This window comes from Bombina bombina, chromosome 2, assembly GCF_027579735.1.
Source record: "Bombina bombina isolate aBomBom1 chromosome 2, aBomBom1.pri, whole genome shotgun sequence".
NCBI classification, from domain to species: Eukaryota; Metazoa; Chordata; class Amphibia; order Anura; family Bombinatoridae; genus Bombina; species Bombina bombina.
This window is the reverse complement of record NC_069500.1, coordinates 827,522,258-827,537,023: the sequence shown is the minus strand read 5'-3', so window position 1 is coordinate 827,537,023 and position 14,766 is coordinate 827,522,258. Positions and strand designations below refer to the sequence as shown.

At 39.1% G+C, this 14,766-nt stretch overlaps 1 protein-coding gene across 1 annotated transcript in view; it reads left to right on the top strand.

The window, feature by feature from the left end:
- The window catches only part of UNC13A (unc-13 homolog A), a 144,035-nt gene that overhangs the window by 81,272 nt on the left and 47,997 nt on the right, over window positions 1–14,766 (top strand). The window contains exons 26-30 of the mRNA XM_053700106.1: window positions 2,050–2,176; window positions 4,698–4,794; window positions 5,690–5,833; window positions 7,411–7,500; window positions 9,311–9,388. Of these exons, the coding sequence (XP_053556081.1) occupies window positions 2,050–2,176; window positions 4,698–4,794; window positions 5,690–5,833; window positions 7,411–7,500; window positions 9,311–9,388 (536 nt within the window). The remainder of the gene's footprint in view (window positions 1–2,049; window positions 2,177–4,697; window positions 4,795–5,689; window positions 5,834–7,410; window positions 7,501–9,310; window positions 9,389–14,766) is intronic.

Below are 14,766 nucleotides of genomic sequence, written 5' to 3'. Positions count from 1 at the left end.
TGGGACTCAAAGCGCTTTTTCAGCGCTCGCTCTCAGAATTAACCAAATCAGCAGCTGAATAGTAATAGTTGGATGGGCTGTCGATTATCAAGACAAAGGGTTCAATTCTATAAAGCTCCCTGGTCTGGTGAGATTTTATAAGATGGCTAGTCGGTATTATGAGGCCACTTAGTGATTGTTTTAATGACATTTTTTACCTTAAAGGGACATAAAACAAGTTGGGATAGAGCCAAAATAGAATATGTACTTTGATTACTTTACCTACAAATTTATACTGCAATGCCTCGCTATTAACCCTTTCTTTTAAGTTTCCGAATTTTACAGCTCTAACTCCCCCACACAATTCCTTTTATGGCTGCATCTATATCCACCTTCGATTTGGTAGAATGCAAGACTTTAACAGTTATTATCTGCTGGAGCATTCCTAGAAGCAGATAAGCTGCTGTGAACTCAGTTGAAATACAATGCCTGTGTTTCTGATACTAAACACTGATAGGGGGGTGGATCAGACTCCTCCAGACAGCATGGCTATGTAACTAATTTTGCTTATTTTTGAAAATTATTTCAAAATACTTGCCAGCAATTTTGAAACAATTTTTAATGCAAACTTTTTTTTACTTAATTAGCCCTTTAATGATATGCACAGATCTCAACACGTTTTATGGCACTTTAAGAACTTTGTATCTCATTAAGGGAAGTTCACTTATATGCTTTAAGTTAAAGAGAGACTCTTACTTTACAAGATAATACTTAGTAAAATAAGCTGAGGATTTCTCTCCATGACGGTGAGTTTTTTTTAGAACCAGGCCCAAAGTGTGGCAACTAGCAGTTTCACCAGAAACTGACACATCTATAAATATATATTTTGTTAGCGGCAAAACTGGCCGTAGCTAGGAGGTGGCTGCATGAGAAAGTGCCTGACTGGCAATAGGTCTTGGACAAATACAAGAAATCTCTCTGAGGGAAGAGAACCTTATGGTCTTGCGTAGGATCTGTGGGATACCTGGTTGGACGGCAAGGGTGGGGGGTTGACGCATCGTTAACCTGGTGCTGGGGTGAAGGGATGAAAAAGAGGGCTTGCTGGTTGACTGACTTGTTGGTGTGGTGCTTTTTGTTTCTTGAGCGATTTAGGCTCATTTGTTAGGGCTGGGTTATTGCCTCAACCCATTCCTTTATTTCTTCAGTTTCTAATCCTTTATACTACTGTTTCTTCTCTCATTCTTTCCTAATTCTTTGTATCTAGTCATCTGTTTCTCCTATTTAGGTTGAAAATAGTAGATATTTGGGGTTTGTCTTGTTGTCGCTGTCACATAATAATTATTTATCTTTTCTAAAATAGCGGTGCTAATGATACATCCTAGAGTTTTGTGTGAACTTCAAAAGTAAATTTATTATTTGTATAGAGCCACCTCTATTGTTAAATTTAACTTCACTGGACTATAACCTGGACTCTGTACCATTCACAGGTGGTTCTGTAGTTAGCTCTAAGTCACCCTTAGATGCAATATTCTAATTTAATTGGACAATGTTGTGGTGTTCTACTTGCTTGCTATATTTATGTGTTTTATTAATCATACTTTATGATATGATCCTCCAGTGTCTTTTTTTTCTTTGGTGATTCAGATAGAGAATACAATTTTAAACACATTTCTAATTTACTTCTATTATCTAATTTGCTTCATTCTCTTAATATTCTTTCCTGAAAAGCATATCTAGATAGGCTAAGTAGCTGCACATAGATACCTCATGTGATTGGCTCAACCATGTGCATTGCTTTTTCTTTAACAAAGGATATCTAAAGTATGAAGCAAATTAGATAATAGAAGTAAATTGGAATGTTGTTTAAAATTGTATTCTATGTCTGATTCATGAAAGCAAAATGTTGGGTTCAATGTCCCTTTGAATGTGCATAAATATCTGTATCATGTTCTCTGTCACCTTGTTAGTGTAGGTGGAAGAAAATGTCTGAAAGTGAAATAATTTAAGAAGGTATTTTAGGTTCCTGTGTTTCTCCCACATAATGACATGTTTCTCTATCCATCATTCTAGAGCATGACAAGCATCGACTGTGTAAGAGCGCAGATTACATGAACTTACATTTTAAGGTCAAGTGGCTGTACAATGAATATGTGACAGAGCTCCCGTCTTTTAAAAGCAAGGTCCCAGAATACCCTGCGTAAGTGGACTAAAGTATTTAATCATATACTTGGGCAGATTGAGCATGAGTGTGTGTAGGCAAAAGACTAATCATTTTGTAACCAAATCTTTGCCAGTCAAGCGGTATCAAAGAGTGATTCTACTTGATTCTTAGAATACCATTTTTAAGTCCTATGAGAAGCCTCAGATTGTCTTTCATTCATATTAAAGCTTGTGATAATAAAACTTTTTAAAATACATTTGTATGCTTAACCCTTTGAGTGCTAAGCACTTTCCCACCTGGGTGCTAAGATTTTTTAAGTTTTTTTATTTATTTTTTTGAACAATTTTTTTTAACTTTTTTTTTCCAGATCCCCAATACTAACACTGTTGGAAAGGTTAGGCGATTACCTTTCCAATCGTGGGTCTTGGGAGTCTGTACCTGAGATACAGGCTTCCAAGCAACATTGTTAAGTATAAATAAAGTTGCGCAGTTACCTCATCACGTTATTGCGCGTGACATCACCGCGCATAATGTGAAGCCCATACGATGCCTGTCACTATGCAGGCCCGATCGCCGGGGTAGGAGCAGGTGGGAGCCCCTAGAACTCCCTCAAGGTGGGAGAGTGCTAGTGACGGCTCTGAGCCGTCATTAGCACCAGAGTGGGAAACTCTGTGACGGCTCAGAGCCATCATTAGCACAAAGAAACAAGGAATGCAGGTGCATGGGCAAAGAATACTACAGCATTAATGTTTATTGGCTGACATGAACAAATCTCCATAATCCAATGAAAAGTATTTTAAAAACTTAAATAAATTTGTGATATTCCTATTTATGTTCAGGTGCATCAATTATAGGGCCTGATGATCAAAGAATGAAATTGTAGTGAAGACTTCACAGGGGCATAACTCACTGAATGTTCTAAGAAAAAGGGCTGAACTCTCCAGAACTGCAGTACTTCTTTAAATTTCTGTATTTGAAGGAGACACAAGCCCAGTGCAATATAGCACTGCATGATATGGGAGTTTTGTTACACTTACACTGTGTGTATTTTATATTACTTTACACTTCAATTTCAGAATTATTACATTTAAGCTTTGCACTTTCTATTTTATATTTTAATACATTTCAATTCAGATTTAGATCCAGCAATTATTTTACAATTTTTGATTATGTTGTGAAAGTTTATGTTTTACTTTAACAAATTAGGATAATTTCTTTTGTATATTTTGTTGTATCTTTTACATCTTTCACTGTTCTTTTGTATTTTCTCTATTGTAAAATAAAACACAGCTTCAGAAAGTGGGAGGGACAGTTGAGTTCCCTGGGCTCAACTGGGGAGTTCCCAGGGTATCTCTGAAGCTGCTCTCTCACAAGTGTTGTGAAATGCTGTAAGCATTTTAAGCAAGCTGATCTCACTGAATTATCTCACCAGAAGTATGCAGGTGAAGTTTGCTCAAAATGCGCAATGCACTTATTTAACGGACAGCAAAGTAATAAAGTATATATATAAACTATAGGCAAAAGCTTCATTAGTTTTCTATGGAAGGCATCTCTCATCTCTCTGGAACTTCCAAGTTCCACTCTTTTTTTTGTAGAATTCAGTGAATTTAGCCCATGTGAAGTCTGCACTATAATATCTCTCCAAACTAGAGAATCTTTGCCTATAAGGCCCATAGAAAGTAATGAAGCTAATTGAAGCTGTCAGTTTTTCAGTTTTACTTTTACAAAGTACAATGTAACTTGTACAATATACACATAAATATACAAAATATGAGCCTAATTTGTTAAAGTTACACAGAAACTGTAAAAGCATAATCAGATTTTGTAAAATACACTGATGTATACAAAATAAAAAACAAAATAGAAAGTGCAAATTTCAAATGCAGCAGAACTGTCATGTCCTGCTATATTGCACTGGGCTTGTCTGTCCTTCACATACAGAAATACAGGGAACACCCCTTGGATAAATATAGCAAAATCTGTGTTTTAAGAATTTCGCTAGAGATCTCGCAGTGCTGGAGGATCATTTTAGATCATCTCACTTGTGTGGAGTGCTTTACATCATCAGGTCCACACAGTAGTCTTAAAATCCAGAAGTTAAAGGTGCATTGTACACAAAAAAATCTGTTATGCTCATAAAAAAAAACAATGTTAAAATATTTCTGCAATAAACATAAAAGTTGTTAACAATGAACCTACCAGTGAAGGAATATAATATACCTAGAAATAGCTAGCTAGCTTATGAGGCAGCTGTATGGGTGGCTATGGACAAATCTCAAAAAGGTATGTTTGTTTACTTAACAATTAATAAAAAAAAAATATAAATGGTATTATTGCTTTTTTTAAATGCAACAAGAAAAGAACTGTCAAAATGTCTCTATAATGTAGATTGAACACACATTCAGCTAAATGTACTATAATACAGTTTCCTGGCAATACTAAATAATTGGATAGTTCTAAAATATACGGTAATTCTTTTGGTAGGTTAACATGTCCCTCACTGAGTAGCAAATATTATTCATGGCTTTTTACAACAAATGGTGACTTTCTCCCACAGCTGGTTTGAGCCCTTTGTTATCCAGTGGTTGGATGAGAATGAAGAGGTTTCCCGGGATTTCTTGCATGGTGCCCTGGAGAGGGATAAAAAAGATGGGGTAAGGCTTTTGACTCTGTGATCCTTGTGATTAGTTTGTGGTATCCTAAAGTTGATGTTTTGGATTTGATATGAGCTCTATATTGCTGTGAATGGGCAGTATATTATATGTATATGTCTTGTCTACTGCAGTAACACAAATTTTCCTTTAGGTAGTTGGGAGGGGAAATTGTAGAGCAGGAACTGACTGTTCGTAGGGGTTTCTAGGTCCTTGGGCTGGATATTTTACTCACATCTAAAATTACTTTCAGTTATGATTGTGTTCAATGGAATCATAAGCTGACAAATAGTGACGGCTCAAATCTTGTCAGCTGTGTCCACAGAGACGTAACTACAGGGGTTTCATAGGGCTCAATTGCAACTTGGCCCACAATTTTGGCCCTGCAAACAGTAGGGCCTTTGCTACAGAGGGGCATGTTGAGACCACTCCTCCACTTACATTATGTCTGGACCCTCTGTGTGCCTCCCTACACAAAATGGACTACAGTTTAAGGAAAGTGTAATGATTTGCTTTTATAATATGGTGGCATGGATTCCAAGATGGCCACCACAGTGTACAGAAGAACCCGCTGCCATATTTATAGAGGAAGACTACCCAATTCTATATTCTCTGGCTCAAACTAATCAAATGGGGAAGGATGACTCATGGTGACAGAAAAGCAGCTCATTTTGCTCTTATGTTGCTGCCGGCTTAACTTCTGCACCTCCACAGCATTTGCCTTGGGACCCAGTGAGGTCTAGTTACGTTCCTGGGTCCAGATTTGTAAAACAGGAGATCCAAATGCTCTATAATAAATGTGTTGATTTTAGGATCTCTGTGTGTCCCCAGGCACTAGTATCTCATAAGTCCCCATGTACAACATTATTTTTAACTGTCCACCTATTGTCCCATGCAGTTCCAGCAGACCTCAGAACATGCCCTATTCTCCTGCTCTGTTGTGGACGTTTTCTCCCAGCTTAATCAGAGCTTTGAGATCATTAAGAAGTTGGAGTGTCCGGACCCGCAGATTGTTGGACATTATATGCGAAGATTTGCCAAGGTACATCAAGGCTGCATGTGTGTGTATACTAAGCCTATCTCAGTATGCTCACATCACATATAAATAAACTAAGTTTGAATAAAGGATAGCAACAGAATAAAGTAAATTTGATATTAGAAGTAAATTAAAATTGTTTTTATCGTCTGCTTTATCTGAATCATGAATGTCCCAGTTTCAGAAGAGCAAATTGATATATATATATATATATATATATATATATATAAATTATATATATATATATATACAGAGAGAGAGAGAGAGAGAGAGAGATAGATATATTTATTAGTACCTAGCTAAACACATCTGGTGAGTCAATAACAAGAGGCATATGTGGGGAACCGCCAATCACCAGCTAGCTGCAGTAGTGCATCGCTGCTCCTGAGCCTACCTAGGTATGCTGTTTAACACAGGATACCAAGAGAATGAAGTAAATTTGATAATAGAAGTACATTTAAATGTCTATTAAAATTCATGTTCTGTCTTAAAGTGAATATAAAGTTTGCAGAATGAGTGCCCGGTTTTTAAAAATCTGATTAAAAACAGGGGCACTTTCATTCATCAAACTTTACATTTCACTGGTTTTGTTAAAATACTTACCTTTTCTTTGTGAAAGCTGCTCCAGTGCTTCTCCAGCCTGTCGCAAGCCTCTTCCTAAATCAGAAATGACGATCCTGGCCTTCCTCCAATCACGGCGTTGCTTTATGTAATGATTCCCCTGGGGGTAAGCCGTGATTGGAGGATGCCGGAATCGTCATTGCTGATGTATGAAGAGGCTTGTGACGGGCTGGAGAAGCGCTGGAGCGGCTTTCAAGAAGAAACGTTAAGTATTTAAACAAAACCAGTGAAATGTAAAGTTTGATGAATGAAAGTGCCCCTGTTTTAAAAAGGATTTTTAAAAACCTGACACTCATTCCGCAAACTTTACATTCACTTTAACCATGAAAATGTACATTTTAATAACCCTTTTAGCTCTCAACTTAAACTGGTTCCCCAATTGACAAACATTTGAATCATAATTTGAAAAAAAAATGTTGTGCTTTTTTTTTTTAAGTCAAGTCTTTTTTAATTTTTATTTTGTACTTTGTTGAGTAAAGTATTTAAAATGAGAATATCTCATTCATTATTAATTATATAAATCCAGTCTAAAACAGCTATTGTCAGATGCATATAAATAAAATATAAAGAGCTAAAGGTGAGTGCACTGAAATAAACCGCAGATGTCATCTGACGAGTTTCACGCCTTACTGGCGCTTTGTCAAAGATGTGACAAAGCGCCAGTAAGGTGTGAAACGCGCCAGATGACGTCACCCTCCCTTTAGCACCTGTGTCTCCTGGTAATCACTAAGCTTGTGAATGCTGTGTGGTTTTCTTACACAATGAAATAAAGGTATGAACTTTTTATATCGCTCCGTCTAAAGTGCTTCATTTGTGCCTTCTTATATGAACTTTACTTCACCTCACCTTGTTTGTATACCACGTAAAGGGAAACTTTTGCATTGCTTAAATAAAATATACATAGATTATAAACAAGATGTTGACAGAGAGTTTATTTAAATGATTGTTTTTTCTCTTTCTAGACCATCAGTAATGTCCTACTTCAATATGCAGAAATCATCTCTAAGGATTTTGCCTCCCACTGCTCCAAAGAGAAAAAAGAAGAGAAAGTGGTAATATGTCTAAACGTCATATAATTATTTATGTCACATCCAGCCTTGCCCCTGCATGCCATTTTGTGATTACATTTCTCATGTCTTTTTAATAAAGCCTTTTCTTTGTATCACATTGTAAATCTAATTAATAGTTGTCTCATAATATTAAAGGGGTGTGGCATCATATTAAAGGGGCTTGGCACTCACAAATTTTCTATCAACGATATCAAAGAGCAGCAGTGAAACATGCTTGCATGAAAAAAAGTTAAAGGGACAGTCTACTCCAAAATTTGTATTGTTTAAAATTAATTTCTTTATTACCCATTCCCCAGTTTTGCATAACCAACACGGTTATATTAATACACTTTTTACCTCTGTGATTACCTATCTAAGCCTCTGCAGACTGCCCCCTTATCTCAGTGATATTTACAGATCCTAACAGGAAATGCATGACTGTGTACAATTGAATCTTAGAACTCTACTGCTGCAAAGGCAGCTACCAAATAAAATGTTGGTTTATTCAGCACAGGAACATTGTTATTAAAAAAAAAAAATCTGTAATACATTTAAAAAATTCTATTTAATATAGAACAGAGAAAATGTTTAAGTATCATGTCCCTTTAATAAATAATCTAAATACAGCAGATATATTAATGAAAAGTTTCATAACTGTAAGTAGTTTCATGGAAGGTCTTAATTTTTTCCTTCACCATTCATGGTGTCATGTCATGCACTCCTGCTAAATACTTTAACTTTGTTTAATAAAATTAGAAATTATTTAAATCTGTTCTGACCAAGCCCATTCATAAAAGAGCCTTGGAAGAATATCCTGATTACCATGATAAAATATACTGTAGAAGAGAGTATTTCAAAATTCCCTATAGATTGTAGCAGAGTTCCTATCTGTCTCAAGATTATCACGTTATGGTAGCTCTGTCCTGATGTCCTTCCCACTACTTCACCTGCTAAACAAGTATCGAAAAGCCCAGGCTCTGCCTCCGAGCAGCGCAGCCACGCCCCTGCCCCACCCCTGCTCCTAAACCAACAAATTACTCCTACTAACTGACCTCGGCTGCCCAACAACACACTCTGACTGCACTGACTTGGCCCACATGCTGCCCAGTCCTAGGTTTAAAAAGAAAATGTTGGGAGTGGTATGATAGCCTAGTTAAAACTACATCTACCTTAAACATTCAACTGCTTTATTTTTCCTCTTCTTTAGATGATATTTGTATAGAAAAATGTAAAAAGATTAAGCAGAAATTCCATATTTAAGTTAGTTTATTTATCCTAATACAAAAATTTGTATCATGATTCAGACAGAATACAATTTTAAGTAACTTTCCATCGTACTTCTATTATCTGATTTGCTTCCTTCTCTTGGTATCCTTTGTTGAAGTGCAACACACTACTCGGAGCTAGCTGAATGCATTGGTGAGCCAATAACATGAGGCTTTATATGTGCCACCAAGCAGCAGTTCCTGAGCCAATCTGGGTATCTTTTTCAACAAATGATCAATACCAAGAGAGCAAAACTAATTAGATAATAGAATTAAATTGGAAAGTAATTTAAAATAACATGCTCTGTCTAAATATGGGTTTCATGTCCCTTTAAATTATTTTTTATGCAGAAAAGGCAAGAAATATACAGTTATGCATTTGTTCTGAATGCATGGGGCTCCCATAAGGGACTTTTCTGCTTTTTCTTTTTCAAGAAGACTTTTTGTGAGTCTATGTTTTCTGAAATAGTAATATGGCAGTATTTATAGTTTACTCACAGTCTGAGGGGTGGTAAACACTAAACAACATATACATATTCTCTCTTTAGCCCTGCATTCTGATGAACAACATCCAACAACTTCGGGTACAGCTTGAAAAAATGTTTGAAGCCATGGGTGGGAAAGAGGTAAGGCCACTTTCTTTCACTCTTCATTGGCCTAAATTCACTAAGAGTGGATCAGCCAATTGCTATATTATTCTGTATGATTTATTATTGCACTCAACAGAGCAGCGGCATCTTCATAAAACTTAAGCTTTATTCACAAAAATAAAATAAGTAAACATGGTAGTGAAGTCCATCAAAATCTCTCGCTGGTGAAGCTTACGCGTTTCGCCTGAATGCCATAACCATAGCTGAAAGCGGTATATGTTTGCAAGTTCAGTACCAGGACTGCTTCCCCACACAATGATCCAGGCAGAGTCTCTGGAGACCCAACTCTTGGTATGGAGTGAGTAACTTCATTTCATATACAGCGTATATGGTTGTTGCATAAGATGGCATCATGATTTGTACTCATTGATGAGTGAGCCACGGCTGTAAAACTAATACAGGATGGTTTTAGTGAATGACTCATTGCACATCCTTGGAATTTGTGGTTATTATTGCACTGTCACTGTTAAAATGTAGGAAATTAGTCTACAAGGGAAATGTAGGTTACCCTTTGTTTTGTGAGTCTTGTAGCCTAATTGTTTAGTATTCACCATCAGCATGCGTAAGATTTTTTTTAATTTCATAAAACTAAATCACAGGGTAATTTCTGGTAAATAAAAACAAAAATGGCTAGGTAGTACAATATAAATACATATTTATTAAATATACATCATGATATAATAAAGTTTCTCTTAAATGGTGTATCCAATCCACTGATTCATCCTTACTTGTGGGATATTCTCAATCCCTACAGGAAGTGGCAAAGAGAGCACACAGCAGAGCTGTCCATATAGCTCCTCTCAGGCTCCGCCCCCCCGGTCATTCTCTTTGCCGCTCTAACAAGTAGCATCTCCACGGGAGGGTAAAGAGTATGTGGTGTTAGATTTGTAGTTTTTATTTCTTCAATCAAGAGTTTGTTATTTTAAAATAGTGCCGGTTTGTACTATTTACTCTGAGGCAGAAAGTGATGAAGATTTCTGCTGAGAGGAAAAAGATTTTAGCATGTTGTAACTAAAATCCATTGCTGTTCTCACACAAGACTGTTGAGTACCGGAGAACTTCAGTTGGGGGGAACAGTTTGCAGGCTTAACTGCATCAGGTATGCTCAGTCACTTTTTTTCTAACAAGACTTGGTAATGCTAGAAGACTGACAGAAATCCCCAGGTGGGAAGGTAAGCCATATTCTGAGACTCAGTAAAGAAGGATGGCTTAGTTAAAAGGTCTTAAATCACTGGTGGACACTGTTATGGGGAAAATCGATTATTTTTTACTATAATCTGACATTTGCACAAGTGTTTATTATGTTTGGAACACTTTTTAGGGGTTTTATACGCCTTGCATAATTTTAGACACCTAATTTGGCTTAGGAAGGCCCCACAACTCCGGAGTGAAGATGGAGGGGGCCTAATTTTCGCGCCTCAGTTGCGCAGTTCTTTTGCAAGACAGCTTCATGCAGCTTCACATGTAGAGTCCAGAGATTGCAGGAGGACTACAGGGAGGCTTATTTTCGTTCCAAAACTAATCCCCAAGGAAGGTAGTGTGTTAAACTGGTGGCCAGCTTCAATTTGCTCCGGTTTGGGCAATAAGGAGTTAATTGGCTTGAAACTTGGTGTGCAATCATTTCAAAGCATTAGGATCATATGGTGTAAATTTCATAAAGATCGGATTTTTTTTGAGATTTGGTAAAAAAGTGTGTGCTTTTTATTATTTAAAGGCACAGTAACGTTTTTTCAAAAAGTATTTTTCTGTATTTGAGTGCTATCTAAGTCTGTCTAACATGTCTGAGCCTTCAGATAGACCTTGTTCTATGTGTTTAAAAGCCATGGCGGTACCCCCATTGTATTTGTGTTTAAAGTGTGCTAAGGTATCTAAACATTTTAATGACCATGCAGTGACACTTAAAAATGTAGCCCAAGATGATTCTTTGACGGAAGATAATGAGGATAGTCCTCCTTCCTCTCCCCATGTGTCGACACCAGTTACGCCCGCGCAAGCGTTGCCTAGTACCTCTAGCGCATTGTGCCCTATTACATTACAACAATTAGCAGCAGTCATGGATAATTCCCTTGCAGCATTTCTATCCAAACTGCCAGTTTTTCCAAAGATGCGTGATAGCTCAGTTTTAAGAACAGAGGATGAGCAATCAGAAGCTTTGGATGATTTATCTGTTGTGCCCTCACAACACTCTGAAGTGGCAGTGATGGATGGTCTACCCGAGGGAGAAATTTCTGAACAGGAAAAGTTTCTCAGCGGGCAGATTCAGATTCCTTAGCATTTAAATTTAAGCTGGAACACCTCCGCATCCTGCTTAAGGAGGTTTTAGCTACGCTGGATGATTGTGACCCCATGGTGTGGTCCCAGAAAAATTGTGTAAAATGGACAGGATTTTAGAGGTCCCTTTATACACTGATGCGTTTCCGATCCCGAAGAGGGTGGCGGATATTGTGACTAGGGAGTGGGAGAGACCAGGTGTACCTTTTGTTCCCCCTCCTATCTTTAGATCCTATGGATAAAAAATTGGAAGGTTTGCTGAAGAAAATGTTTGTTCAGCAAGGTTTTCTTCTTCAGCCAATTGCCTGCATTATTTCTGTAACTACTGCAGCGGCTTTTTGGGTTGAGGCGCTGGAGGAGTCGCTCCTGAGGGAGACTTCATATGACAAAGTCATGGATAGAATTCAGGCTCTAAAGCTGGCGAATTCTTTTATCACAGATGCCGCTTTACAATTAGCTAAGTTAGCGGCGAAAGATTCTGGTTTTGCCATTATGGCACGGAGAGCGCTTTGGCTCAAATCATGGTCGGCTGACGTGTCGTCCAAAACAAAATGACTAAATATTCCTTTCAAGGGAAAGACCCTTTTTGGTCCCGAGTTGAAAGAAATTATCGCGGATATCACTGGGGGGAAGGGCCATGCCCTCCTGCAGGATAGACCGTTTAAGGCCAAAAACAAGGCTAATTTTCTCTCCTTTCGCAACTTCAGGAGCGGACCTGCTTCAACCTCTGCTGCCGCAAAGCAAGAGGGTAACGCTTCACAGCCCAAAGCAACCTGGAAACCCTTGCAGGGCTGGAATAAGGGTAGCCCCCGATCCGGGACCGGATCTAGTAGGGGGCAGACTTTCTCTCTTTGCTCAGGCTTGGACAAGAGATGTTCCAGATCCCTGGGCATTAGAAATTGTGGCTCAGGGGTATCTTCTAGAATTCAAGGACTCTCCTCCAAGGGGAAGGTTCCACATTTCTTGTTTGTCTTCAGACCAGACAAAGAAACAGGCGTTCTTACGCTGTGTAGAAGATCTTCTAAAGATGGGAGTGATTCACCCAGATCCAATTGCAGAACAAGGACTGGGATTTTACTCAAACCTGTTTGTAGTTCCCAAAAAGGAGGGAACTTTCAGGCCAATCCTGGATCTAAAAATTCTAAACAAATTCCTCAGAGTTCCATCTTTCAAAATGGAAACCATTCGGACAATCTTGCCGATGATCCAGGAAGGTCAATATATGACTACCGTGGATCTAAAGGATGCGTACCTACATATTCCTATCCACAAAGATCATCATCAGTTCCTAAGGTTCGCCTTTCTGGACACGCATTACCAGTTTGTGGCCCTTCCTTTCGGGTTGGCCACCGCTCCCAGAATTTTCACAAAGGTGCTAGGGTCCCTTCTAGCGGTTCTAAGACCGCGGGGCATCGCAGTAGCTCCTTACCTAGACGACATCTTAATTCAGGCGTCGTCTTTCCACAGAGCCAAGGCTCATACGGACATTGTTCTGGCCTTTCTAAGGTCTCACGGGTGGAAGGTGAACGTCGAAAAAAGTTCTCTGTCCCCGCTCACAAGGGTTCCCTTCCTGGGAACACTAATAGACTCGGTAGAAATGAAAATCTTTCTGACAGAGGTCAGGAAGTCAAAACTTTTGAATCCTTGCTGAGTTATTCATTCCATTCCTCGGCCTTCTGTGGCTCAGTGCATGGAGGTAATCGGTTTAATGGTTGCGGCAATGGACGTAGTCCCTTTTGCCCGAATTCATCTAAGACCACTGCAGCTGTGCATGCTCAAACAGTGGAATGGGGATTATGCAGATTTGTCCCCTCAAATACAAATGGACCAGAAAACCAGAGACTCTCTTCTCTGGTGGTTGTCTCAGGATCATCTGTCTCAGGGAATGAGTTTCCGCAGACCGGAGTGGATCATTGTCACGACCGATGCCAGGCTGTTAGGCTGGGTCTATGGTCTCGGGAAGAATCTCTTCTTCCGATAAACATTTTGGAACTGAGAGCGATATTCAATATGCTCCAGGCATGGCCTCAACTAGCAGAGGCCAAATTCATCAGATTTCAGTCGGACAACATCACGACTGTAGCGTACATCAATCATCAGGGAGGAACAAAGAGTTCCCTAGCGATGAAGGAAGTAACCAAGATCATCAAATGGGCGGAGGATCACTCCTGCCATCTATCTGCAATTCACATCCCAGGAGTAGACAACTGGGAGGCGGATTTTCTGAGTCGTCAGACTTTCCATCCGGGGGAGTAGGAACTCCACCCGGAGGTTTTTGCTCAGCTGACCCAGCTATGGGGCATTCCAGAATTGGATCTGATGGCATCCCGTCAGAACACCAAACTTCCCCTTTACGGATCCAGATCCAGGGATCCCAAGGCGGCATGGATAGATGCTTTAGTAGCGCCTTGGTCATTCAGTCTAGCTTATGCTTTTCCACCGTTTCCTCTTCTCCCTCGGCTAGTAGCCAGAATCAAACAGGAGAAGGCTTCGGTAATTCTGATAGCGCCTGCGTGACTACGCAGGACTTGGTATGCAGACCTAGTGGACATGTCATCGGCTCCATCATGGAAACTGCCTTCGAGGCAGGATCTTCTAATTCAAGGTCCATTCAAGCATCCAAATTTAGTTTCTCTGCAACTGACTGCTTGGAGATTGAACGCTTAATTCTAGCTAAGCGTGGGTTCTCTGAATCAGTTATAGATACTCTGATCCAGGCCAGAAAGCCTGTCACCAGGAAAATTTACCATAAGATATGGCGGAAATATCTTTGTTGGTGTGAATCCAAGGGTTACTCGTGGAGTAAGATTAGGATTCCAAGGATATTGTCTTTTCTCCAAGAAGGATTTTGTCAGCTAGTTCATTAAAGGGACAGATATCTGCTCTGTCTATCCTGTTACACAAGCGCCGGGCAGCTGTACCAGACGTTCAGGCGTTTGCACAGTCCCTAGTTAGAATCAAGCCTGTCTACAAGCCTGTGGCTCCTCCATGGAGTCTAAATTTAGTTATTTCAGTTCTTCAAGGGGTTCCGTTTGAACCTTTGCATTCCATAGATATTAAGTTATTATCTTGGAAAGTTTTGT